We start from the raw sequence: 27,325 nt of genomic DNA, 5'->3' as shown, positions 1-27,325 counted from the left end.
CATAATGGGATTTTTTAAAATGCTATTTCCCTTTTCTCCCTCTGGACTCAATTTCTTCTTGAGGCGAATGGACCTGCTAGAGGCTTCTGTCCCTCGGCGCTCTCCGTAGGTCGGAGAGCCCTCATTGGCTGGGATGCCCTGACGTCTTACTGTGCTGCGACCGCATTTTCCGGAGGAGTGCGGGTGCCGGGTCCTGCGTGGTGGTGGCGGCCCCAACCCGGGCTTTGGGGACCGATGGCCCAGAAACCGCTGCGCCTGTGAGTGACCCTGAATCGGAAGCCTCTGTGCGTGTGCGTGTGCGCTCACGTGGCTGCCTGCGGCGGTGGGGTGGGCTCTGCAGACGGGAAGGGAAGACCAAGAGGCGGGGATGGGAGCGAGGCAGCGGCGTGGGAGCTCCTGTCACATCTTTGCGGGTTGGGAGCTCCGATCCCGTCTTCGTCCGGCGGGGCGGCCTCTTTCCCCCGCGGTTTCGCTTCCAGGCGGGGACTGTTGGCGATAGTCGCCGAGAGAAGCTTCCTCGGGCCTCTTCCTGGGTAGGCCACTCTGGCCTCCGACGCCTCATGTACCCCTTCCCTCCCGCACTCCCGTTACTAAGCCAGGATTTCTAGGTACGCGGCCGGGGGAGGGGCCCTGGGCCGCGGTGGGTGGATGGATAGGTCCCCTGCCCGGGCTCACTTTCCGAGGGAGGTGGAGGGGGCGGGAGGCTGGGACCGGACAGAGAGGACTTCCATTCATCCGCTCACTCAGCCCCTATTTACTGAGCAATTGCAGTGTGCCAGGCACTGTACTAGGGCAGATGGAGTGACTGCCTTAATGGAACGCACAGTGAAGAGAAACAGACAGACGGCTATCAGTGAATCCAGATACATGCAAAGTTACGGTAGTGGTAAATGTCAGGAAGAGAAGATTCACAGTTCCGGGAGGGTGTAGAATAGGAGTATTTGGCTTAATGTGAGGGATAGGAGAAGTGAGGATTGAGCCTTAATGGTTTTGTCTTTATCCTAAGGAGGAAAGTCATTGAACTGTTTAAGAACCACTTGGCATGATCAAATTTTCGTTTTGGAAAGTGATTCTAGTTGCTATGTGGAGAACAAATTAGAGGCAAAAATAGAGGACAGCAGCTAGGATTAGATAGAGCGACGGCAGGAGAAAAGTGCAGGGATTCATGGCTTATGGAGGAGATGCAATAACCGGGTTTAAGAAGGAGTCAGCACTGTTGGGGTCCTAGATTTTTTTTTTCTTTCTTCAGTGGGCTGGGAGACACTGGGAACGGGCTCACACGAGGAGATGATGAATTTTGAGGTGTCCTATGATGTACAAACTGAACCATGGCTCTCCCAGAAATAATTACAATTCCATGTGACTGCTACTATGATAGAGGAAGTGCAGGGTCTTGTGGGAGCACCAAGAATTGGTAACTGATAGGGACCAGAGGGCTCCCGAGAAGAGGGGTTGCTCAGAAGGGAAAAATGCTGCGTAGGTTGTTACAGAGCTTGCTTTGGGTTTCTGAAGTTTTGAGAGTGACTTTCTGACCTGGTCAGGAAGACTGTAGAGATGTGCCAGGATTTGAAGCATGAGAAAAATTTAGACTCAGGCTGGGTAGGGTGGGACTAATAGGAGAACTAACCATCCCAGGGAATGGCAGAGGGAGAGAGTGATCAGATTGACAGTAGGGAAGGTTTCTGTGAGGGAAACTTGGAGAGGTCTCTAGGAAGAGATGAGGGACTTGTGGAAGGCTGTGGCTCTGCACGCAGTGGAGTTCTCTTGACGTTTCCTGAGGAAAGAACATTAAACTGTTGGCTGTATGTAGGATGGATGGGAAGAAGATCAGGCATTAGAAGAAATGTAAGGGTATTCTCTACTTTGTATCCGATACCAGATTCATTATATTTCTCTGCTGCCCCTGCCATATCACTGCTCAGCCTTGCAGCTATCCTCCATTCTTCCTTCTCCCCCATTTCCCATGCTACTTCTCCACTTCAAATTGTGTTTAGGTCCTCAGAATTCTAAATTTCCCATCTGTTTCTCTCTTCCCCATCTTCATTTAACATTGCCCTTTACACTGGTAATTTTCTCCAGACCATCTTTCACTCTGTTGCTGAAAGGATCTTTCTAAAACAGATATGCTTATGTCACTACCCAGCTTGAAATGTTTGGTGATGCCCTAGCTGGTTTGGCTCGGTAGATAGAGCATCAGCCTGCAGACTGAAGGGTCCCAGGTTCGATTCTGGTCAAGGGCATGTACCTTGGTTGCGGGCACATCCCCAGTGGGGGGCGGGGGGGGGGCGTGCAGGAGGCAGCTGATCAATGTTTCTCTCTCATTGATGTTTCTAACTCTCTATTCCTCTCCCTTCCTCTCTGTAAAAAAAAAAAAAAAATCAATAAAATATATTTAAAAAATGTTTGGTGATGTGGACAGTAAAAGCACAACAGGAAGAGATAATGACAAAACAATAAGAAATATATTTCAAGATATGTTAAGACATTCATAAAATATGAGAAGTGGGGCCAAAATCGGTTTGGCTCGGTAGATAGAGCGTCGGCCTGCGGACTGAAAGGTCCCAGGTTCGATTCCGGTCTAGGGCATGTACCCTGGTTGCGGGCACATCCCCAGTAGGGGGTGTGCAAGAGGCAGCTGATTGATGTTTCTCTCTCATCGATGTTTCTAACTCTCTATCCCTCTCTCTTCCTCTCTGTAAAAAATCAATAAAATTTATTTAAAAAAATATGAGAAGTGGGAAAACCATGTAAATCAGAATTATAAAAATTCAGAAATGATATGATAGAACAAGTTAGTTCACAACTTAGGGCCAGTCTGCCTTACAAACCTTAGCTCTTGCCACTTTCTACCTCCCTGCCCCATAGCACTTTACACATACTTCCTATTGTAGTGTCCCCCCTTTTTTTATTCCTCACCTGAGGATACATTTCTACAGAAATTTAGAGAGAGATAGAAACATCTATGTGACAGATAAACATCAGTCGGTTACCTTCTACACACATCCCGACCCAGGATTGAACCCACAACCTGGGTATGTGCCCTGACTGGGAATCGAACCTTCTACCTGTTGGTGTATTTGATGATGCTCCAACCAACTGAGTCACACCAGCCAGGGCTGTTGAAGCCCTTTTTATACAGGGTGAGACAAATGTAGCTTTACAGTTGTGAGTATGTGAAACACAGTTTATTTTTGTATTATTTACTAATTATTGTAGTTTCCATACAGACAGCTGTAAGCCTACTTTTGATCCACCCTGTGTAAATTTATGACTACGAGAGTATCTTCCCTTCCCTGATTGTAAACTCTGAGGTTTGAACTGTCTTACCCCTCTTTGTACTCCTAATACGTTCTTAGCATAGGACTTGGTATATTGCATTTAGCATATTATAGGTGTTCAGTATGTATTTATTGAATGGATAATTCAAGCTCTGGACCAAGATAATGACAATGGAAATAAAAAGGACAGGATGGATGTGTAAGATGTTTTGAAAAAGGGATTGATGAGACTTGGTGATTGGAGGGGAGATTTTTGATTCTTAGTGACCAGGTTGGTGAATGACCGATGCACAATATTTGGGAAGTGAGGAGAAGTTGGTTCAATTTTGGAGGAGAAGATAAGGTAAACTTTAGGTAGGGTGAGTTGAAGGTGTTGGTGAGACTTAGGTGAAGTCGCCCCTGGTCAGTAATAGTTCACATGCACTGAACCTGTCAGGTAGCCTCAGGAAGACTTGATCACATGTCTGTGTGATCGAGGAAGACCTGGCAGGCCTGTTCATGTTGCCTGAATTGCCTTAATGTTTATCTCTTGTTTGCAGCTTGGCTTGTGGAGATGTTGAAGGAAAGTTTGATGTTTTATTCAATCGAGTTCGAGCAATTCAGAAGAAAAGTGGAAACTTTGACGTAAGATGTTTCCTTTTTCTGAATTTAATTTTACTATCAACATACAGAAATAAAGCTTGGGCTCCTTTATTCATTTCTTGATTTAACACATACTCCTTTTTTTTTGTTAGATTGGGTACCTTTTGTGAGCATAGAAACTTAGTAGCTGCAGAGCAGTGGGGGAAGGAGACCTGTTTACCTTTTTATACTTTTAAAATTTCAATCTTGTTACTTTATTAATGTACACAAATGTGAAAACAGACTAGCAGAACATCCCTAAATGATTCTTTTTTCCTTTATATTGAATTTATTAACAGGATTATACAGGTTTCAGGTATACAATTTCACAGCACATCATCTGTACACTGTATTGTGTGTTCACCACCCCAAGTGAGGTCTCCATCCATCACCATTTATCTCCCCAACCTAAGTAATTCTAACCACTGGGTTGGGAAGCACAGATGTATTTCATGAGCATATGGTGTAGATTAAGTCAGATAACATGAGCAAGTGCTTCACAAACCAAAGAGCCTTAAATGTTATGTGTGGTTGCCAGCTAGACTGTAAACTCCTGGAGTACAGGAGAGTATTCTAGGTATGGGGATTATATGCTCATTGGGTTAAAGGTTGAGTAAAGACAACAGGCAGCACACATGTTTTTTATGCCCTGTATTTCTCAAGGTATCTAATATTTAAAGTTTTATTTTTCACAGAGGATTCTTCAAGGTTGATTTCTCCATCTTTCCTTGGACCCCCTCTTCCCCATTCCCAACTTGAATTTGACAGTCAGTAAGACAAAATGTAGTAATTTATACAACTGTTACTAAAGAATTATGTATTGAAATTCTGCAAGTTGATTAAGGAAAAAAACCTGGTTTGAGACCATTACTTAGGATAATTAGCTGAGTAATGTTACTATCAATTATGTACCATTTGATATAAAAAAAACTCATATCTGTTTAAAAAACTCATTTTAGCTGCTGTTGTGTATAGGAAATTTCTTTGGCTCCACTCCAGATGCTGAATGGGAGGAGTATAAAACTGGCATCAAAAAAGGTATAGAAATTCTTTTTATTTATCAAATGATTTCTAACAAAGTTTCAAGACTGCACAGTCTTTTTTGGGTTGTTTTCACAAATGTTAGTTATTTAAGAAATTCCCTTTGAGCTCTGCATTGAGCTGATTCACATTTGGAATTAGTTCCAGAAAAATCATTTCTTTTTTAAGTAGGCAAGAATTGAATAAATGAAATCGTATGTGTTCTTTCCTTTTTCCAGCATCAGTGTTTCCCCCCCCTCAGCTTTTTAGGGACTATTTTTTCCTAATTATACATTGACCATCCTCTAAGATTTCACTTCATCATCCTAGTGATACCATTTAATAATCAGGCCACAAGGTTGGGTGTAGGATATGCTAACTGGTGATCATATTCCACATGTAGGATTGCAGACTCTGTACTTTTGCTATGATTATTTTTCCTATGTGGAAGCATTGCTCAAGTTCCAAAGCAGATCTGGTAACTCTATGGTGTCATGTCTGTTTCTCTCACTAGCTCCTATTCAGACATACGTGCTAGGTGCCAATAACCAGGAAACAGTAAAATATTTCCAAGATGCTGATGGGTGTGAATTAGCTGAGAACATTACTTACCTGGGTAAGTTGATACTTTTTGTGTTTGTAGTGAACATAATAAAGTCTTCTAGGAAATTTGTGGCTAGATTCTTCTGCTATTACTGCCAGACAGAATGGGGATCAGGGGGGTTCTTTCCCAAAGTCTGTGTCTATACCCTTAAGACTATAGTAATTACAGGAATGTTGGGAGAGGTAAGGGTATTAGCTAGTTCAGACCTTTGTGGTCTGTTCCACCTCCCTCAAATCATGTGTTCCCACAACCAAATACATACTCTTTCAGCCAAACAGAGGAATAAATTACTTGACTATGTATATATAGAGTATTTAAAGTATAAATTATGTTTAAAAAATCTATGTATGTGGTCTCACCATATAACATACAGCTTACTTAATAGATTCCTTATTAGCTATAGCTCTAGGTCTCACTGAGCTTTTTGTGCCGATCCTTGGGTTTTTTACTTCCTTTGTCCTTTTTCTGGTTCCAGGTCCACTCTTTAGTTCCAGTTTAAAGTTGTTTCCTCCCACCCCCCTGCATCTCATTTAGTGGCTTTCTCAGTGTCTGGCCATTTTGTTTTCTCTTCACTTGTTGTCAGTCCACAACCTCTTGGATCATTCAGCTCATTCCCCCCCCTAAAATAGCTCCACTGCTCTTCACATTTTCTCTTTCTTGGTCTCTCATTTCTCTTCCACATTTTCTTTGTTGTAAATACCCTTCGTCTCCCTCCGCACCATAATCCATCTTGGCCTTTATTTGATTCCCTACATCTGACTATGGCCCTCTTGAATCTCATCTTGTTTCAACCATATGAGATTATTTTAGGTAAAAAATTGAGGGACAGATTTTATTTGTTGTTTTTAATCATCATCGTGAGAAATACATTTTGAGATCCTTTTGTTGTAGCTCTTACTGTGGACCTGACTTACAGCAGTTCTCACTGTAGTTATTAGATTTGGATTAAGACCACTGCTGTACATATTTATGACAGCCATTTTACCATATGAAGTTAGTGCCAAGAGTGGAAAGAGCAGCTGAGGTATTTAGGTTATTTCTGTGGAAGAGAATTTTTGAGATCCAGTAGGCGGAGCAAACAATGAACTTCATAGTGAACATGTGATACTGAACTTGAAGTGCTGGCAGAACATCCAACTTATAGTGGGACATGATTTTTCTTGAGTTTATAAATGAGGTCAGTGTTGGAGAGTATAGGTTTTGGGCAGCTGGTCCCACAAAGATGAGAAATAAAGCTGAGAAGAGGAGCAAATTGTTAAGTAAGAAATATGAGAAAGGAAGCAGGCAGATGGTAGTATCTTTTGATTTGGAGCATATATCTTCACCTAGAAGGCAGGCAGAGGTGAAAGTAATTACAGGTGTGTTGGGAGAGGTAAAGATACTATCTTTCATAGAGTAAGTGAAGAGAGAATAGTTCAGGAGTAGAGACAATTGGTGATTAGTGACCTTTAAGAGGATGGTGGGAGAGGGAAACTAGATTGCAGTCGGTTAAGCAGCTAATTAAGAGGTAAAGCACTTAGGACGGACTACTCTTTTGAAAAATGTGAAACTGAAGAGAAAAAGGTTTCTTTATCAGTTAGTATGTGTATTTATTAATTAGTATGTGCCTTTATTAGTATGTATATTAGTATGTTTAATATTCTGTTTCCTGAATGGAAAGAGTCAGTTGAGAAGAAGAGACTTAGTAGATGAAAGGAAGGTGAAAACTGATGGAGCAAGGTCTTAAAGGCACAACCAAGGAAGAAAGTTAGAAGAGTCGCTAATTTTTCCCAAATAGCTGCTCTTTTGAAACATTCTCCTTCAATTGGCAGCTGCTGCCTGCATGAAGCGTACATCTATTCTAGATTATACCTTCCTCAGAACTGCAGATATCTTTTTCTTTTCATCACCTCTCATTATGTCCAGGTGTCTGGCTTTCTTTTAATCTATGCAGAATCTCCACTAGAAGGCAGAAAGCCTTTTGCTTCCCACCTTTTTTCATTAGCACCTGGGGTAAACAGACTGACCAGTGGCTCCAGCAGCTGGTCTCCCTGAACAGGGGGTACATTGTGGCCGTCCGACACAGAGGCCTAGCAGCCAGAAGGGCCGCTAGGGCTTTACGTAGACACACAAAGGCAGGGAGGTAGCAGAATCGTGGCGTGGGGAGAGAGATTTGTCCCCGTAATGACATTTCATTTTGCAGTTTTGACTAAAACTTGTCCATTTTTCTTTGAACCCAGGGCGGAAAGGTGTCTTCACTGGAACCTCGGGGCTGCAGATTGTGTACCTCAGTGGGACCGAGTCCTTAAATGAGCCAGTCCCAGGTTACAGTTTTAGTCCCAAGGATGTCTCTTCCCTGAGGACCATGCTGTGTTCGACACCCCAGTTTAAGGGTGTTGATATCTTGCTCACATCCCCATGGCCCAAGTATGTGGGGAACTTTGGGAATTCTTCTGTGAGTAGTGCTTGTTCAGTTGGAATTTCTAAAAGCAAATGGCACTGGCTTAATTTGGGCTTTTTCTGTTCTTTATATTAAGTGTTTTAACTCTTAATATAATCTCTTAATATGACTCTTAATTTTTTTGTGAATTTTTTCATGATACTTAAAGCTATATTAACTGACCAAAGCAAAAGTCGATCTTATGAAAGTTTGATTCACAGTTGAGATTGCTGAAATCTTAATTATAAATGAATGGTTCTTTAAATTATATTCTCTGCTTCAGGTGCCCTCTTTCAGGCTTCCTCTTATTTTGTTTTGAGAGTTCACTAATTTTCAATGAAAAGATTTATAACAAGTGGCAGCTCAGCAGTTGTATTTTCTTCCCTTCCATTCCAGGTTATAGCTTTTTGGCTATCAAAATACTTTTTTAGATGGAATCATTATGGATCAAAGGTAGTGATCTAAAGACCTAAAGATAGGAAAAGATGTGTTAAAAACTTAGTACGTCTCTAAAGTGAAAGCTTTTAAAATTTATTTTATTTTATTTTATGTGAAAGCTTTAATGTTGGGATGCACTGGAGCTCACCATAGCATTTTTGTAAGCAGTCTAAAAGAGGGTGTACATCAGGTTGGTGAATGGCAGCTACCGGGAAATACTATACTGGTGGAAATCAGCCTAAGGAAGACCTGGAAGGTTGTGTGTGAGGACAGAAATCATCAGCTGAGCTTCAGTGAAGGGAAATGATCCAGAAAAGGGTCTTGTAGAGCACTCTCTGCCACTTTAGCTTAATGGGTCTATGACCAAAAAGGCCAACGAGATACCAGGTATTGTCAGGAAGGATGCTGAAAGGCAGAAGGACAATGCTCTCTTCCCCTTCCACAAATCCAGGGTTATTCTCCTGGAATTCAAGGGTCAGTGCTGATTGCAGCATAGAGAAGATACAGCGAAGCTAGGGAGGATCCAGAGGACTATTAAGCTGATGAGAGAAGGGAGAAAGACATGTGTGATGCTCTGTAAGGAAGGAGAAGAAAGAGGCTCCTTCATTTTTGGGGTGCTAACCAAGATTTTGATTCAAGTTTATAAATAACCATACAAGATACTTACAGGGAAGAAAATGTAGTTCACCAGTCCCTAAGATACCACAGCTAACCTCCAGGCCAATTCCCTGTCCCTCAGTAGAAACCTGAAGGAGGCAAGCATCAAACAACAGGGAGTTCTTGCTTTACTTAGTGGAACATTAACTTTGGTGATTGATTTCCTGCTAATATCTCCACATATGGATGAGAGATCACATAATTTGTTATTATTTGAAGCTAGGGATTTTCTGGGAACGAGTCTAACTTTTGGCAGACTTTATAACTATGGCATGATGCGCTCTTCCACAAACTACACATTCCTTAACTGAAGCAAAATAAAGGATTGCATGCTTATATGATGAAGTCCTTGAATATTTCATCCCAAGTATTCTCTAAGTTCTAGGGGGTTCTGAAAGCTAGCTTTAGTTCTATTTTGTGAATTGACTAACTATCTGCATTGTCATAACTATAGGTGCACAACAAAGCAAATCATAGAAGTATAGTCTGTGGACTTCAGACAGAGAGCTTACTTTCCAAAAAAGATTTTTTGTTTTTAATCCTCACTTGAGGATATTTTTCCATTGATTTTTAGAGAGAGTGGAGGGGAGGGATGAGGGGGAGAGGAAGAAATAAACATTGATTGGTTGCTACCCACACATCCTGACCCAGGCCAGGGATTGAGCCTGCCACCAAGATATGTGCCCTTGACCAGGAATTGAACCCTGACCGTTTGGTCCATGGGCTGATGCTTTACCCACTGAGCCACATCAGCCAGGGCCCCCAAAATATTTTAAGACGTTTAATAAACCCTGTTTTGGGTATTAGTCTGGAGAACTTGCTTTTTAACCTCTAGCTTCCAGCAGTTGTTTCTGTTTCTGCATTCATAGTAACTCAGTTCCATTTGTATGTTTGAGATTTCATTGACTTCCATAGTATGGAATTTACTATGCAAATTCTACTGCCCACATTTGTATCCACATACAAATTTCAAAGTGTCTTGTTATTTCTTTGCATTTCTTGGTTACTCTTAGGTCTGTTAAGATGACTGAATTTCTGTTTACTAGGGAGAAGTGGATACCAAAAAATGTGGCTCTGCTTTGGTCTCCAGTCTTGCCTCAGACTTGAAACCAAGATACCATTTTGCTGCTTTGGAAAAGACCTATTACGAGAGGCTTCCATATCGGTGAGTAGCATTTCATTCTTTTTGACTTTTTGAAGAATTTACCTTGGATCTTTTGTGTTAACTTCTCATGTTCATTTCAGCCTTATAACATCTTGGGGTTTTTTAGTTACTCGGGCACTGAATGAGTGACTCTCAAAGTATTCAACTTTTCTGAGTTTGTTTCCTAACTTTAAACATAAGGGATTGCACTTTATAGAGCCCTTTAAAGGTCTGAGGGTCTGAAATAACAATGTTGTGTAATCATCATAGCTTGATGTAACAGTAATTCCTATTTTGATCAGGTCAAACTGTACTCTTTGTATAATCTTAATCTCAGTATAATCACTTTAGAAGTATTTCAATTTGAGAATCAAGAACTTGCTTCAATTTATTTATGCTTTTAGTTTGAGTTTAAAGGTGAAATTTTTAAAGGATGTATTGCAGAGAAAATAAGCCCATTGATTTATAAGTGGTAGAGCTAAGTAAAGTTAACTCTGAATCATCTTCACTGTGTAAGGCATGGGTAATCCCTAAAATAATTTTTTACACAAAAGTAATATACATATATGTTGTTGAAAGTTCAAAAAATAGAGCTGAGTGAAAAGAAGAAAATAACCTGCCTTTTCCCCAGAGTAGCACAGCATAAGACATAACCATGGGTAATACAGGTTTTTGTGTTATATCTCCATATTTGCATTCCTCTGTGAATATACTAAAAATTATTAAATTGTATACTTTAAATAATATAGTATTTGAATTAAATCTTAATAAAACTTAATTTTTTTAGCCAGAGCTGTAACAAAAACCCATATAATTATCATAATACAAATACTAATATAGCTAAATCTCTACTAACATTTGCACCCAGAATTATGTCAGTCCATGCTTTGCATCCCTGTATTCCTTTGAGGAGCTATTATGATTAAAAACACCATTCAGGGGTAGCATTCTGCATCAATCATTTTTTTATCAATATATTTTTATTGATTTCAGGGAGGAAGCGAAAGGGAGAGAGATAGAAACAGCAATGATGAAAGAGAATCACTGATTGGCTGCCTCCTGCACTCCCCCTACTGGGGACCGAGCCTGCATCTCAGGCATGTGCCCTGACCAGGAATTGAACCTGTGACCTCCTGGTTCCTAGGTTGACACTCAACCACTGAGCCATGCTGGCCGGGCTGCATCCATCATTTTTATTTTAAAGTAATGAGGGAAACATCTTCCCAACTTTTTTATATGTACTTGCAGTTTGCCTGTGGTATTAGTTTTCTATTGCTACTATAACAAATTACCACAAACTTTATAGCTTAAAACAATACAATTATTATCATACAGTTCTATAGGTCAGAAGTTTGACACAGGTCTCTTTGGGCTAAAATCAAGTGTTGACCAAGTTGTATTCGTTTCTAGAGGCCCTAGTGGGAGTCTGTTTCCTTGCCTTTTTCAGCTTCTAGAGGCCACCTACCTACACTCCTTGGCTCATGGCCCCTTTGCTCCATCTTATAAAGCCAGCAACTCTGGTTGAATCCTTCTTACTACTCTTACCTGGTTCAGTAGCCACTTACCTCTGACTCTCTTCTGCTTCCCTCTTCTACTGTTAAGGACCTTTGTGGTTATGTTGAGTCTACCCAGCTTATCCAGGATCATCTTCCTATGTTAAGGCCAGTTGATTAGCAAGTTATTAAATCTATCTGTCTTCTTAATTTCCCTTTGCTATGTAAGCTAATATTCACAGGTTATGGGATTAGGACATTGACATCTTTGGGGGCCATTATTTTGCATACTACACCTGGATAGCTTAACAGTGGAAAGTATTAGCAGTTCTTGAGCTCACTGCACTACATCCACTAAAAAAATACATTTCTCAGGATATTTTTTAATGTCTTCATGTATTTTTAAAGCTTCCATTTAATTATGAGTAAACTTGTTCTAATCATTTAAAATAGTTGGAGAAAGGCCCTAACCGGTTTGGCTCAGTGGATAGAGCGTCAGCCTGCGGACTGAAGGGTCCCAGGTTCAATTCCGGTCAAGGGCATGTACCTTGGTTGTGGGCACATCCCCAGTGGGGAGTGTGCAGGAGACAGCTGATTGATGTTTCTCTCTCATCGATGTTTCTAACTCTCTATCCCTCTTCCTTCCTCTCTGTAAAAAAATCAATAAAATATATATAAAATAGTTGGAGAAAGTTGTATATGAAATAGTATGACTTTCACCTTAAACTGACATCATTCCCATTTATCAACTATGAATGTACTTATTAAAAAAAAAAAAACAAGTTGTAGCAGACAGACTATATTTTGGTTTATTTCTTTCAATAATCCTATCTAATAATAGACAAATATGCAAATTGACCATACCTCCGACACCCACAAGCCATACCCACAAGCCATGCCCACCATCCAATCAGAGCGAGTATGCAAATTAACCCAAACCAAGATGGCTACAGCCACAGAGAGCAAGGTTTCCTAGGTAACAGAGGAAGCCAAGCTTTCTGCCTGTCCTTGCCAGGCCTAAGCCTCCACTCAAGCTACAAAGTTTCAATTATAGAAGGTAAACAAATTCAAACAAATGGCGGCAGAATGGAGCTTGAGAGAGCAGGCCAGGGTTGCCGGCGGCAACAGGGGAAGCAAAGCTTTCCGCACACCCTGGCCGGGCTCACCCGCTTAAGGCTACAAAGTTTCAATTGTAGAAGGTGAATTAACTGCCACAGAAATGGCTGCCACCCCAGAGGGAACAGCAGGCTTGGCTCCGCTCCAGGCTACCAAGTTTCAATTGTAGAAGGAAAATAAATTCCAGATACCAGGGCCTCCCCTTGGGTCGCCAGGGGGCGTGGCCGGCCTGCAAACCACCACAGGCCCCTCGCTCAGGCTGCCCCACGCCCCATGGGAACCCCACCCTGATCAGGGACACCCTTCAGGGCAAACCAGCTGGCCCCCACCCGTGCACCAGGCCTCTATCCTATCTAATAAAAGAGTACTATGCAGATTGATCATCACTGCAACACACAATATAGCTGCCCCCATGTGGTCAAAGATCCTGCCCCCATGTGGACACAAGATGGCCACCACAAGATGGCCAGCAGGAGAGGGCAGTTGGGAGGCACCCTGCCTGCAAGGGAGGGCAGTTATGAGGGACCAGGCCTGCAAGGAAGGGCAGTTGAGAGGGACCAGGCTTGCAAGGGAGGGCAGTTAGAGGTGATCAACCCTGCAGGAGAGGGCAGTTAGGGGTGACCAGGCTGGCAGAGGAGGGAAGTTGGGGACAAACAGGCTGGCAGGGGAGTAGTTAAGCATCAACCAGGCTGGCAGCAGAGTGGTTAGGGGGTGATCAGGCTGGCAGGCAGAAGCGGTTAGGGGCAATCAGGAAGGCAGGCAGGCAAGCAGTTGGGAGCCAGCAGTCCTGGATTGTGAAAGGGATGTCCGACTGCCCGTTTAGGCCCGATCCCTAAACGGGCAATTGGACAACCCTCCAGGAGTCCTAGATTGGAGAGGGTACAGGCTAGGCTGAGGGACAACCCCCCGCCATGCACGAATTTCGTGCACCAGGCTTCTAGTGTGAATATGAAACATATATTTATGGATTTATTTATATAAAACTAGAGTCCCGGTGTGCGAAATTCATGCAGGGGTAGGGTCCATAGGCCTGGCCGGAGATCAGGGCTGACCTGCAGGGCGATTGAGGGGCCCTGCTCGCACCCACCCTGGCTGGCCTGTCACTGCCTGCTCGCTGGCCCCCCCCCCCCCTCCCCCGCCAGCAATGCCAGTCGGGGCCTGCGGGCTGGGGGCAGCTCCTGCGTTGAGCATCTGCCCCCTTGTGGAGAGTGTGTGTCATAGCAACCAGTCGTTCTGCAGTTTGGTCAATTTGCATATTAGGGTTTTATATAGATAGATGGTATACTAGATTTTAAAAATATATATATTTTTATTGATTTCAGAGAGGAAGAGAACCAGAGAGAGAGATAGAAACATCAATGATGAGAATCATTGATTGGCCGCCTCCTGCACACCCCCTACTGGGGACCAAGCCTGCAACCCGGGCATGTGCCCTTGACTAGAATTGAACCCAGGATCCTTCAGTCCGCAGGCCGACGCTCTATCCACTGAACCAAACCAGCTAGGACTGCTATACTAGATTTTTAAATAAAATTACATTTTTTGACAGATTCAGGAAATTTCTGAGGCATGAGGAAAGTAAAGAACTCTAAGTATTGGCATCTATATTAATGGTCAATTAACTCACTAAAAATAAAAAATATGTATAATGCCATAACTTTTTAAAAAATTAAAAATAATAAATTGCTTAATGTAGAATGCTTATAAACATAGAAAAGCTAAAAAAATATTTTGGTATATGCGATTCCCATATTTTTTCTATGAAAAATAGACATTCATGTGTTTTTATATTTTTTCTAGGAAAATGAAATGATCCTATATATTACTATTTGAAACATGTTTTTTTCCACTTAAAACTCATTTCCTTTTGATTTTCATTATAGCTTTTTATTACACTAGAGAGAATAGTATAATGAACCCTCCTATACCTATCACGTAGTTTTATCAATTATCAACCTTTTTCTAATTTGACAACTCTTTTAAAACCAAAAGTTGGAGTTTTATGCTTTTTAGATTTGTGATGTTATTCTTCCCCAACAACAGCCCTGGGAGGTAGGAGTGATTATCCTGTTAGATGGACAGGTAACATCTGAGATTATGTTATTGGTTGTGATGGACTTAGGACTCTTTTCATGGCCCCATGGAGTCTACATATTTTAAGTTTTTTGGTAACCTTTCATCTCTCTAATATATTATAGAAACCACATCGTTCTGCAGGAAAATGCACAGCATGCCACCAGGTTCATAGCACTGGCAAATGTTGGAAATCCAGAAAAGAAAAAGGTAAAGATTTTAGTATTTGTTGGTAATAATCATTGTCTGCCTGATAAATGTTCCTCTTTCCCTGTTTAGCATTCATGTCTTCTCTCCTCCCCAATCGCAGCGTCCCAGCACCTCAGTAATTATAACATGCCATACACAGTGTACATGCAAAAGATAAGCGAATATATATTTTGTCTTTTCCATAATATCTTAAGCTTTTAAGCCCAGTGCATTCTTAACACGTTTAGATAGCTAAAATTTTTTGCTGCCTTATAAAGACCGAGTATCATTCATAGTATTTTCAGTCTATTGCTTTACTCTCAGGGATGTGTTAGTCTCAGCCCTAAGCAACTCATACTTCAGTCAGAGAATATGCACATTTTTAAATTTGGGAGGCATTATTAAATTCACCTCAAAATTTTGTTCCCATTTACACCTCAGTAGCAGTGTATGAGTTTGTTTCCTATCCACATTCTTACTGGGTAGTGCCACATTTTTATTAGTTTTTGCCATTCTGATAGATGAAGATGGTGTATCATTGTTAGAGTTCCGTGATCAGTAGTGAGGTTAAGCATTTATTCCTATCTCATCTAAAGTTCTCAATAACTGCGCAGTTAGTCTGAAATTCTAGGTATCCATATGAATAGTCACCTCTTTGCTACTAAGAAAATGTATCAGCATATACAGCAGAAATTGTGTAATGTCAGAGCGAACACTAATTTGTCCAATTTAGTTTTCGTTAGAAAAAAGAATGGCAGTGCCATGGTTCTGTTGATGAAGTACACAAAGATACAGGACTTAGAGACCGAAGCAGTATGTCTTCCAAGTTTATGGAGCAAATCCTGCTGGGCTTTGTAGTGATGGTGGTTTTGTGTAAGGGCGGGGACTTTGACTTGTTGCTCATTACTTGTCAGCCCTTGGTTAGCCCTGCAGAGATCACTGAATTGGCATTTGATTTACTAAGTCTTCTCCTAGCCACAGATGGATCAATTGCTGCTTTTCAAATTTTACTTAGTTTCAGAAGCCTCTGTGAAATCTTCACAATAAAATAGATTGACTACATTTGGATGAACAGTATTTCCCTTAATGTTATTATGTTGTTTTTCTCCAAAGTATCTTTACGCATTCAGCATCGTCCCCATGAAACTAATGGATGCAGCAGAACTGGTAAAACAGCCTCCAGATGTCACTGAAAACCCTTACAGGAAATGTGGGAAGGAAGCATCCATAGGAAAGCAAATTCCTGCCCCTGAGGTATGTTCTGATTGAGGGGTGGCATTTTCTGGGGCAGGATTTCCCCTTGCTGTGTTATAGTTTAATTTATAAGATAAGTTTAATCCTTAGAATTGAAATTTTCATTTCCTGTTGGGAAATCATGGTGGTATTTAGAAAGCTTTAGCTTTTAAGTAAGCTCAGTGTTGTTGTTGTTTTAATTGTAGTTTGAGCTTAACTTTTCATAGTTTAACTTTTTTTTTTTTAAATCTAGTTGATTATCTATTCTTAACTTTTTAGGCTATTCTTAACTTTTTAGGCAAGGATCCAACAACTGCTTGGTAGCAATGTAATTTGTGATTTTATGAGTGCTAGTAGGTAAATAAGATTCACTCTGAAGAAATTTCTAAATAGCAAACTCTCCTGAAATTAATTTCTCCTCACTACAGCAAGGAATGTCAAATGGGAGGAAAATTAGTATGCTTTCTCAGACATTTTTTCTTTATGAGCAACCTTATCTTTTTAATTAAATCTCAATTAGAGTTCTTTGACCTGGGGAGTGTAGGACTGCATTGAGAGAGAAAGGGAAAGGAATTTGGATGAGTTCATATTGTTTTAGTCAAGAATTGCTCTATAACTTGGATTTTAACTTGCCTTTCCAAAGCGATGGATTTGGTGGCAGCTGGGATAAATGCTGAGAAATATGACTAAGTCCAGACACTTCTCTAGAATAGGCAGAAAGGGCTGGGAGAAAAGGTAGACATTACATGGCAGGAATACTCCTTTGTATGTGAATGGTTGGCACTTGTCTAGAGGTTAAATAACATATACTTTTCTACCTTTGGCCATTCCAGGAAGAGTCAGCCTGTCAGTTTTTCTTTGATTTAAATGAAAGGCAGGGAAGGAAGCGTTCATCTACAGGCAGAGATAGCAAGTCTCCTCACCCAAAGCAGCCTCGCAAACCTCGTAAGTACCTCAGTTCCAGAGGTCTCCTCTGTGAGCAATAATTGTTATTGTGGGTCTTGTTTGGGAAGCAGCATTGCTAAGAGAGCCTCTTCTGGCAAAGGAAATTGTATAATGAGTCATTAGAACCAGTAATAAAAAATGAAATAATGCAAAATTGGCATGACTTTGAGGCTGAGACTGTTCCTATGAGAACTATGGAAACTGCTCCTTTCCTTCATGTCTGTAAAACATGAGCTAAAGAGCCTACTAATGTAGGTTCATAAAATAATAGGATAATCAAAATGCTAAAAGAGACTTTAAGGCTATTTCATTGAGATCCTCTTTTTATTGCTTTAAAATTTTTTTAAAGTATGTTTTTATTGACTTTAGAGGGAAGAAGGGAGAGGGATAGAAAGGTAGAAACATTGATGAGAAACATCGATTGGCCCCTTCCTGCATGCTCCCAGCAGGCATGTGCCCTGACTGGGAATTGAACCTGTGAACTCTTGGTTCGTTGGTCAGTGCTCAACCACTGAGCCATACTGGCCAGGTGAGATCCTTTTTATCCACCCCCTCGTTTCAAAGATGAAGAAGCTGACCTTGGGAAAGCTTAGTGCCCAGGGTCATGTGGCCAGCTAGTGGCAAAGGTGGGGCTAAAATTGGGGTTTCTGACACCCAGTTCAATGTTCTTTCATTGCAGCCTGTTGCCAGTCACATGCTTCTTTAGTCAATATGTGGTTATCAGTTATGGATTACCTACCTGTGGAATGGTTACAAATTCAGAATTTTTCTAATAGAGGTTTAGTTTCATCGATAGTGGTGATGGGGTAGTGGTCATAGTGGGAGCACAACAGGCCCAGCCCATTGTGGCAGTGCTGAATACCAGTCTTTGCAGGATATAAAGATCAGACAAGGGTGGTTATATGCTGGAGTGTTTGGACCACAGTAACATTCGCTTTCTTCCGCATAAAGCTCAGCCTCTAGGACCCTGCTGGTTTTGTCTCGCCAGCCCCGAAGTGGAGAAGCATTTGGTAGTCAACATTGGCACACATGTAAGTTACTTTCTTGGATCTTTTACAGAGAAGGCGACATCTGTCTGTTTTGTATCACTTTATTGAGTCCATAAACATATTGTAAAATTTACCCACTTTAAGTGTACAATTCAACATTTTTTAGTAAGCGTACCAAGTTGTGCAACCATCACGTAATACAGTTTTAGAACATGTCCATCACTCCAGGAAGATCCCACATGCCCATTTACAGTACAGTTAATCCCCATTTCCACCTCATCCCCAGGCAAACACTAGTCTAGTTTCTGTTTCCATGGGTGGACCTTTTCTGGACAGTTCATACAAATGGAATCATAGACTATGTGATCTTTGTGTCTGGCTTCTTAGCATAATATTCTTGAGGCTCATCCATGTTGTAGCATTGATCAGTATTCCTTTTCAAATAGTATCCCGTTGTATACTACATTTGGTCTATATATTTGTTAACAGATTGATGTTTGGGTTGTTTGCACTTTATGGCTATTAGGAATAATGCTGCTGTGAACATGTGCAGGCATGTGTGGACATTTGTATTCATTTCTTTTGGAGACACACCCAGGAATGGAATTTATATTTAACCTTTTAAGAAACTGCCAAACTATTTTCCAAAATGACTATACCATCTTAGATTCCCACCAGCAAAACGTTTTCTCACATCCTTGCCAACATTGGTTACTGTCTTTTTTTATTATAGCAGTTCTCTTGGGGTTTTGTAGTGCCAGTTGCACAAGGTTGCTCCCCACCTTCCTCCCTCTCTGATAAATAGGTATGGATCTCCTATATGCTTTTCAAACTCTATTTTTATTCCATACTACTAAAAAGTGATAAGTTCTCAGTGTTGTCTAGTAGTCGAGGCTATAGCTTCCTAATGACAGGAATCTCCATATCCACATTCCTGGCGTGGGCATCTGGGAACCCTAGTAATACTTATAAGGTTGCTTGGTGAGTACTGAATCAGACTATGACCTTAAAGATAATGTTACTTAGGCTGTGGAAAACGCTAATGAAGTACGTGTGTCTCATCCTATTTCACATTTCCCCAGTTACTTGTCCTTGGGCAGGGCTCCATTAGGTATTAAATAATATTAGTCTTTGACCCTCATTTCACTGGGAACCATATAGACCATTATCCCTTTCACCTGCTTTGAATGAAAAAAGCTTATTTTCAGGGTTATAGTTACACCCTTGTCACGCCTGACTAGAATCGGCTGTTTCCTGAGGCTCCTGAAAGAAATATTTACAAACCATTTGTTAATGTGTGGTGCTTCTGCAGACAGATACTTTCATCTGTTTTTCATTAATTTATTCTAATTTTGGTTTCTGAATGTGATCTTTTCCTCAACTTAATCCTGACAATCTGAGGGCCCTTTTTTGTGGCCTCCTATAGACTGACAGACTAGAATCTCAATTTCGTCTTACACTTTAAGCTACATCCCTTTCCTGCCTTTGTTGTTTCAGACTGAATAGTCCCAGTCTTTTACATTTAATTTTTATGTCTTTAGTATTAGCACGCTCCTCTCTCTAGGGGGAGCACTGATGGGGTCAAAGCCTGTGACACCATTGGACCGTGGAGCCTGTGGATGAACCCGTCAGTGAGAAGAGCAAACTTGAAAAGCTCTCGCTTTTTACAAGAATGCCCTTCCTCTTTGGATTAGTTTACGACATTCTTCTCTCCCTCACACATTGAATGATAAGGCAGGCTTGACACTGCCCTTCTATTTTGGAGGCTTCAATAGGCTCTAAATGCATGCAGGGAAAAAGAGATTTGTAATGTTAACTTAGGGGATAATTGAGGAAACCTGTTTGTTTCTCATCTGTGCTTGAAGGCAGAAGGGGCAAAAAGCATCCTACGCCTTGATTGTGGCCCTGCACCCCAAGTCGGAGGCCACATGAGGATTCTAGCACCTACCTAGTAATCAAGTCTACACTTACCTGTACTGTCCTTTGTCTGGGGGGAACCTCTTGGGAACCTCTGGTGACCTTTGGTGTCTGGCGAAGGGTTTGCAATAATCTCCTTTCATTACTTTTCCCCTCTGGCTTTCTGTCTTTGCCATACCTTCCTCAAGAAACACACATAAACCTATGCTAATGGCCCATGGCCACAATTGGTAAAAGGAGGGGAACCTGCGAAAAGTCCAAAATAACTCCTTCAAAGTCCATACATTTTACTATGGGGGAAGCATTCATTTAGGTCCTAGTTATACATTTGAGATACATTCAGAGATAATTCAGTATAGAACAGATTAGAAGGTGAGAGTTTGAAAAGGAGGAAGGAGATTGGGCAAGTATTAAACTATTCACAAGAACTGGAAGGTACTGCATTGGGGGTTGGTAGTGTAAACTAGAAAGCTTCAGTAGCCTCAATTCACATCACAATATAAAAACTGTTATTTATGACTGTGACCCTTTGATATAAAGAAAAGGCTAGAAGATTCAGGCTTCTGGAGTAAGCTTTAAAAAGAACCATAAGCACTAATGCATTTTCTTAATTTTTACAATAGCCGTTATTGTAAAAATTAAGAAAATGCATTAGTGCTTATGAGGTTTTGATGAATTTTAGTCATCTGGAAAGGTAACTGTAGATGTACTCAATTCTCTATGCCAAGTAGATCAAGGATGATCATACTTTAGTTTGTTTCCACTACCTATATTGTCGTTCTATTGGACTTTCTCAGTAAATGAAAAATAAATGACTCCTACCTTCAGCCTTAACTTTGAACCTGCCACACTAAAAGTATACTTTGGATTGTTCTTTCTAAAGCTCTGGTACCTCCATTTGCCTGCATTGGTATGCATTGGCTTTTCTCTATTCACTGTGTTGTTTTCCTTTCAAAGAATGAGTGTAGAGAGGTCTTACATGTTTTGGTTTTGACAGATATATTTTTAGTTGCTTTTTAGCTGCCAGCATCCATTGTTGGAACAATAGTTTTCTACCTTTTTGGATACACTTGACTTTGAAGTTTCTCATTCTTCCTCCAACCCATTAGGTCATGTTTGCTTTCCTTTTGTAGAGGTTAGTCAGCAGCTTAAGGCTGTAGGACATTGGATGCTAATCATGTCATCTGAGCTCTTTTTGTGAGCCTGGGCGTGTATTTGCGGTAGGATGGATGTTACTGTGGGGAGAGTGGTCATTTGAAAGCAGAAGTGGGTGGGCTCTTTCTGTGGCTGAAGGTAATAGTAACTGAAAAATTGTTTTTTAAGTTTGGAGCCTAGAAAGGAAAACCAACTGTTTGTTCTGGTCCTTTTTGGCTCTGATGTGTTTGAAGCCAAAAGTCTGTTTGTGTGCTGCTCATTTGCCCCCAATTCATTTGATATTTGCATAGAAATTTGTTGCATCCAATCTCATTCTTCAGTAGGTACTTGGGAACATTATTGTTGTAATCTCTAAAATCAGATTTTTAAAAGTTGGAGAATTTCTATTAATAGCCTCTTGAGCTGTTTTTCCACACCCCCCAGGCTCACTCTTTGTATCACTTTCTCCCTGAAGAACCATACCTGCAGTATTGATTTCTCACTTCTGTGTGCTTCATCTGCAGTGCTACCTTGCTCTGGCCAAAGGAGGCTTATCTGATGATCATGTCCTTATCCTGCCTATTGGACACTACCAGTCAGTGGTGGAGCTTTCAGCAGAGGTGGTGGAAGAGGTGGAGAAGTATAAGGCTACATTGAGAAAGTTTTTTAAGAGTCGAGGGAAACGATGTATTCTATTTGAGAGAAATTATAAGAGCCATCACCTCCAGCTACAGGTAGGTGGTCTCTGCCCCAGAACTTGGAAGGACCATATGGGGGCCTAGATATTGATAAATATTTAAGTAATGCTAATTTTAATAATTATTTTGATTAATATTTAAAATATTTGATTTCAATGTAAAACTAAATATTTTATATTTAAAATTTTAACATGAATTTTCATATTAATATTTAGGTAATGTTCATTTAAAAGGTTAAAGAGTCTCTGGTGATAACTCCAGAGAATTCACAGGGAAGTGCATGGTCAGTATAAGTGAACTGCACAGACAGTAAGTACCTTGTTTAGAAAAGGAATGGGTATTTGAGGAAGGTTCCAAGAAAAATCTGGGCCTTGAGAGGTAGAGTTTGGAAGAGGTTAGGTATTTTATGTGAAGCCCAACGTGAGTGGCTGCTCAGAGGTAGGAAACAGTCTCAGAGCCTGTGGGGCTAGCAGCTCAGTCATTTGGAGACTGTTATGGATAATTTGTTTGTAGTTGTGGTGGTTTTCTTTCTGGCACATTTGTTAAGTTTTCAAATGTGCCTGACTCTGCCACATATATTATATAGGAGCTGGGAAAGGCTTGATGACAAAGAGATCTCTCTCTAGCCTTTCCCGCATCAGAGACTGGCTCCCACATGTGCAGGCTATCTCATAAGTTTAAGTCCTTACAGACAGGCTGACATGGACCTGTCTGGCCTGAGGAGAATCTCTGCTGAGGGGTGTTTCTCCACCCCTGTGATGGATTTGCTATTTCTCAGGAACTGCAGGAGGCATGACCTCTCTGGGACCTGTATGAACACTTTTTCCTATCCGCCCCCACCCCCACCCCAGGTCGTTCCTGTGCCACTCAGCCGCTGTGCTACCGATGACATTAAAGACGCCTTCATTACCCAGGCACAAGAGCAACAGATAGAGCTGTTGGAAATCCCAGAGCACTCTGACATCAAGCAGGTAAAACGGAAGGGCGAGGTGATGTTCAGGGAGAAGTAAAAACCTGGTTTCTGACACACTGAGCCTGAGGTACCACCAAGGCATTCCAAAAATGTTAAAGACAGGTGACAGTTTGGAACAAGAGCTTGGAGTATTGATTAGACTGGAGACAAATTGGCAGTACAGCAATGCCTCAGTGCTTTCCTGGGAAAAACAAGAAACGAGAAACTTCCTAAGGCAGGAACTTAGAAAGATGAGTGCCACTGGGAGGATCTTGCAATATCTGCCAGTTTGGCTTTTTAAACTCAAGTTCCACTGAATGGCTTGGGATCTATAGCTGGTAACATCCTTTGTGCTTCTAGACTGAATTCTTTGCCAAATTAAAACTTCCAAGAGATGAGCCAGGTTTTCAATTTTTAAAGCACTATTGTATGTCCTCATGCAACTCTGTTTACTTTAGATTGCACAGCCAGGAGCAGCATATTTTTATGTTGAACTTGACACAGGAGAGAAGCTTTTCCACAGAATTAAAAAGAATTTTCCTTTGCAGTTTGGAAGGTTTGTATAGTTTTCTTATTTTATTTTTTTCACAGTAACACTTTTTTTATTAAGGTATTATATGTGTTCATATCTTACCATTAAGTTTTCTTATTTTAAATGTATTTTGACTAGACCTACTCTGAACAAAGTAGTGGGCTGCATGAACAGTTAAATAAAAAGCCAAATAAGAAAGAATTCTTGCCCCAAGGAAGTAATAGTCTTAGAGCAAGTCAGATATTTACATATATGACAGTAATGTGAAAAGTACCTTTTAGGAACAATGTATTTCAGAAATTCAGAGACAGTGAGCTCATGTCTAATAGGTGAAAGGCTTCGTGAAAGGGTTGAGGCTGAGACTGAGAGATTGAGAGGGTAAACTTTGGACTGTCAAAATTCTAGCCTGAGGGAATAAATGCCTCCATTAATTGAACACATGCTCTGGGTCAGGCATTGTGCCAAGAACTTTACATGCATTGTCTCATTTAACCTTCCCAATTCTGTAAGGTAGGTAGTGGCATCTCAGTTTACCACTATGGGAAATGAGGCTTTAGAGCAGTACCCAACAGACTTTCTACATAATGGAAATACTCTGCAAATCTGCACTGCCCTATGTAGTAATCACTAGCCACAAGTGGCCACTGAGCACTTGAAATGTGGCTAATGTGACTGAGGAACTGCATTTTTAATTTAATTTAAATTAATTGGGATTAAAATTTAAATGTCTGTATTTGAGTACTGGCTCCTATAATGGACAGCATGGCTCTGGAGTGGTTAGTAGCTTGTCCATGGTCACTGGTAGGTTCAAATCCAGGCCTGTTGGACCACAAAATATGAGGTCTTAACCTCATTATTCTGTACTGTCCTGAAGGTTGGGATGGGACTTCATTTCTTCTCATATCAAGGTAGAACATGACTGCAAAATCATACAGTGAGTGGTATGAATTAGACAAAAACTAAAGACAGGAATTTGCTGACCAGAAGATATAGAGTATTGAGAGGAGTCGAAAATGTGAAGAACAGATTATCTGATGCTGGTATCTGATTTGCAGCTGTTTTCCTTCCCTAATTAAAACTGAGCTTTGAGTCAACCTTGAGCCCTCTTGGTCGAATTTGGAAAGCCTCCAAGAGATTGCCACCATTGGAAAAGTCCAGTAAATGTAATTGTCTGCATTTTCAAAAAGATAATTGACTAATGAACAAGTATGTTAAAAGCTTCAAACATTTGACATTATCTTTTTGCTGTTGCCTCAGCAACAGGTGCATATGTGGACAGTGATGACATAGGTACATGATGGCAGATACAGGCACATAAGCCTACAAGAGAGATTTTCTAATTTTATGCTCATGGTAGTTGTATGGAGTATTTTAAAAAAATGCAAACTTACAGTTATATAGCATTTTATAGTTAAAAAAATTTATGAAAACACATTTTCCCTCTATCTATCTATCTATCTATCTATCTATCTATCTATCTATCTATCTATCTATCTAAAAGGCTAATATGCTAAGTGTCCGTCTCAGTAATGACGCCACATAGCAACGCCCGGCTTCCTCTCCTTAGTGACTAGCCTCCTTGCAGTTTCTTCAGCCCAGGAACATGACTTGCTTTATAGCCAGGGGGAAACATTTTACACTTTAACCAAATGTCTGTGAAGCATTTTCCCATGCCTCATCTCATTTGACCCTCACAGAAGTCCTGGAGTAGGTAGATAGGAGACTCAGTGGAATCCTATTTTCTTTTCATTAGCTGGAAAATGGAGATTTAGAAAGCTTAGAAACTTTCTGAAAAGAAGTAAGAAATGGTGGACCTTAAAAATGAATTCAGGTTTTCTCACTGCGCAGAATATAGTCAAACACTGCTGCAGTTAAATACTTTACCCTTTGTTCTCCCTGCGTGATCTATAATAATAATAATCTGGCTTGTGTTGATATTTACTGCTCTGTTGCTGACAATTACCTGAAAGAGAAGTTGGGGTGCTTCACTGGGCTGGAAAAAGTTTAGTTAAATCAGAAAGCAGGTCTAATTAAGCAAGTTATTCTATATATATATATAAGGCTAAGTTGACTTGCACATGCGCAATACATATAAAGCTCTCGCTGGCATCAATCGCACGGTGTGTTTCCATCTGTCATTGTCGATTGTGAATTTGGTTGACACTTCTATTATAGAGAAAGGGTGAATAGCAATATTAAAATTTTTCTTCTAATTAATTTCCTTTCAGTGTGCACGAATTTGTGCACCGAGCCACTAGTTGTACAATAAAGCTGGTTCTATATTAATTTTACAGATGAAGAAGTAGGTTCAAGGTTTGCATAGGCAGGTAGAAATTATGCTCACGTCCTTTGAACATAATTAGAAGATTCATGTGATTTGTTTTCAGCTCTTCTATTTATTGTAGCTTCAAAGTGAGAAATAAACCATATAAATGCACAAATACCAAGTTATTCTAATATAGCAAAATAAATAAAAATAAATATAAAGCAGTGGCAATTAAAAGCTATCTTGTATATGTGTCTGAAAGTAGTTATTTTTTAATTCTAAGAACCAAGACAAATTGTTGTGGGTTTTTTTTTTGTTTGTTTGTTTGTTTGTTTGAGCCTGTGCTATTGTGCCTATGTAGGCTTGCGTCCTCTAAAAGGAGACATAAAGTCAGAGTGGGTTATGGTACTAGGTGCTTGACTCTGCACCATGCCCTTAGCAAACTCATGGTCTAATTCAGATGACAAAACTAGAGTTTAAGGCAGGGTGTAATAATCACAGCTAGTTTGGTGCTTTGATTGTGTTATCTCTATACCTCACAAAACCATTATTTTGCATTTCATAGGTGAGAAAATCAAGACTCAGGGATGAAATAATTTGTTCAAGTCATAGACAGCAAGTGGCAGAACTAGGAATGGATTGTCTCTGATATTGCTGGCACCAGGGTCTGCCCTCATTCTCGTGTGCCATGTTGCTTCTCTAAGTACCAATGAATGTAGTACCAAGTTGTTCAGAGAAGTAAATGGGATTTGAGGGGTTAAGAATGAGGTAGGACCTGAGCTGGTCACTTAAAATGGGTATGATTTTGATAGAATGGCAGAGATGGCACTCAGGACAAGAGAAAATGGTATGAGTAAAGTCAGAGGAATTTGCATGCCTTCTTTGGGTGATGCTGAGGAAAGCTCTCTGGCAGGAGAGGAGGGGGGCAGGGGTGGTTTAAATTGATTCTATTATGACTTCTTTGTGCTCTTTTTGCAGGGAGGTCCTGGCAAGTGAAGCCATCCTTAATATTCCTGACAAGTCTGACTGGAGGCAGTGTCAGATCAGCAAGGAAGAGGAGGAGACCCTGGCTCGCCGCTTCCGCAAAGACTTTGAGCCTTTTGACTTCACTCTGGATGACTAAGCAAAGGGACAGGCACTTTATGAACTTCACAGGAAGTAGTAGCAGCCTGTGTTTTAAAGAAACTAGTCTCCCATGGGGACTGTTTCCCTGCCTCTTTTTGGTGCATTCCCATGGAACCTGTCTGCAGCAAGAGGCCTAAGATGGAATATTTTTCAGAAAAAGTCACATTTGAGGATGAAAATTTATGTTAAAAAACAGGTTTGTCATCCAGCTCCAAGTACAGCTTTTGTTTATCAATATTTTCAAAAACACTGAAATTATCAAATAAAATCCAGATACTTTTCTATGCTTGGGAGGTACCTTATCTTGATGTTATCTATAACCATTGAAATGAAGTAGGGTGTGTGTCTAATAGGAGGAACCAGGGCTTTAGGCCCAGCTGTTATCCCAGGATCTCACAGGTGGCTTCTCCCTAAGCAACTTAGGATGGAGAAGGGACCCAGGGCCTTTGCCATTTTTCTTATAGCATTCATTTTATTGATAT

At 40.7% G+C, this 27,325-nt stretch overlaps 1 protein-coding gene and 1 non-coding gene across 3 annotated transcripts; both read left to right on the top strand.

Annotated features, from left to right (window-relative positions):
* The first annotated feature begins 166 nt into the window (after positions 1–166).
* CWF19L1 (CWF19 like cell cycle control factor 1) lies at positions 167–27,129 on the top strand. Of its 2 annotated transcripts, XM_008144179.3 has the most exons (14): positions 167–257; positions 3,818–3,902; positions 4,859–4,937; positions 5,434–5,535; positions 7,743–7,957; positions 10,084–10,202; positions 14,989–15,073; positions 16,166–16,306; positions 17,119–17,230; positions 18,182–18,261; positions 21,795–22,004; positions 22,820–22,939; positions 23,379–23,476; positions 26,697–27,129. In XM_008144179.3, exons 1-14 carry the CDS (start codon positions 235–237, stop codon positions 26,839–26,841), a joined length of 1,614 nt encoding a protein of 537 aa, XP_008142401.2. In that variant the 5' UTR covers positions 167–234; the 3' UTR covers positions 26,842–27,129. The 2 variants fall into 2 exon arrangements, with proteins under 2 accessions (XP_008142401.2, XP_028005018.2); XM_028149217.2 differs by lacking the exons at positions 167–257; positions 3,818–3,902; positions 4,859–4,937; positions 5,434–5,535 and having other exon boundaries at positions 7,865–7,929.
* Positions 22,480–22,627, top strand: LOC114232572 (small nucleolar RNA SNORA12). The gene has a single exon (XR_003618644.1). It is a non-coding gene; the product is annotated as a small nucleolar RNA SNORA12 (small nucleolar RNA).
* Positions 27,130–27,325: the final 196 nt, after the last annotated feature.

This window comes from Eptesicus fuscus, chromosome 17 (genome assembly GCF_027574615.1).
Source record: "Eptesicus fuscus isolate TK198812 chromosome 17, DD_ASM_mEF_20220401, whole genome shotgun sequence".
NCBI lineage: Eukaryota > Metazoa > Chordata > Mammalia > Chiroptera > Vespertilionidae > Eptesicus > Eptesicus fuscus.
This window is presented reverse-complemented; position numbering and strand designations above follow the sequence as displayed.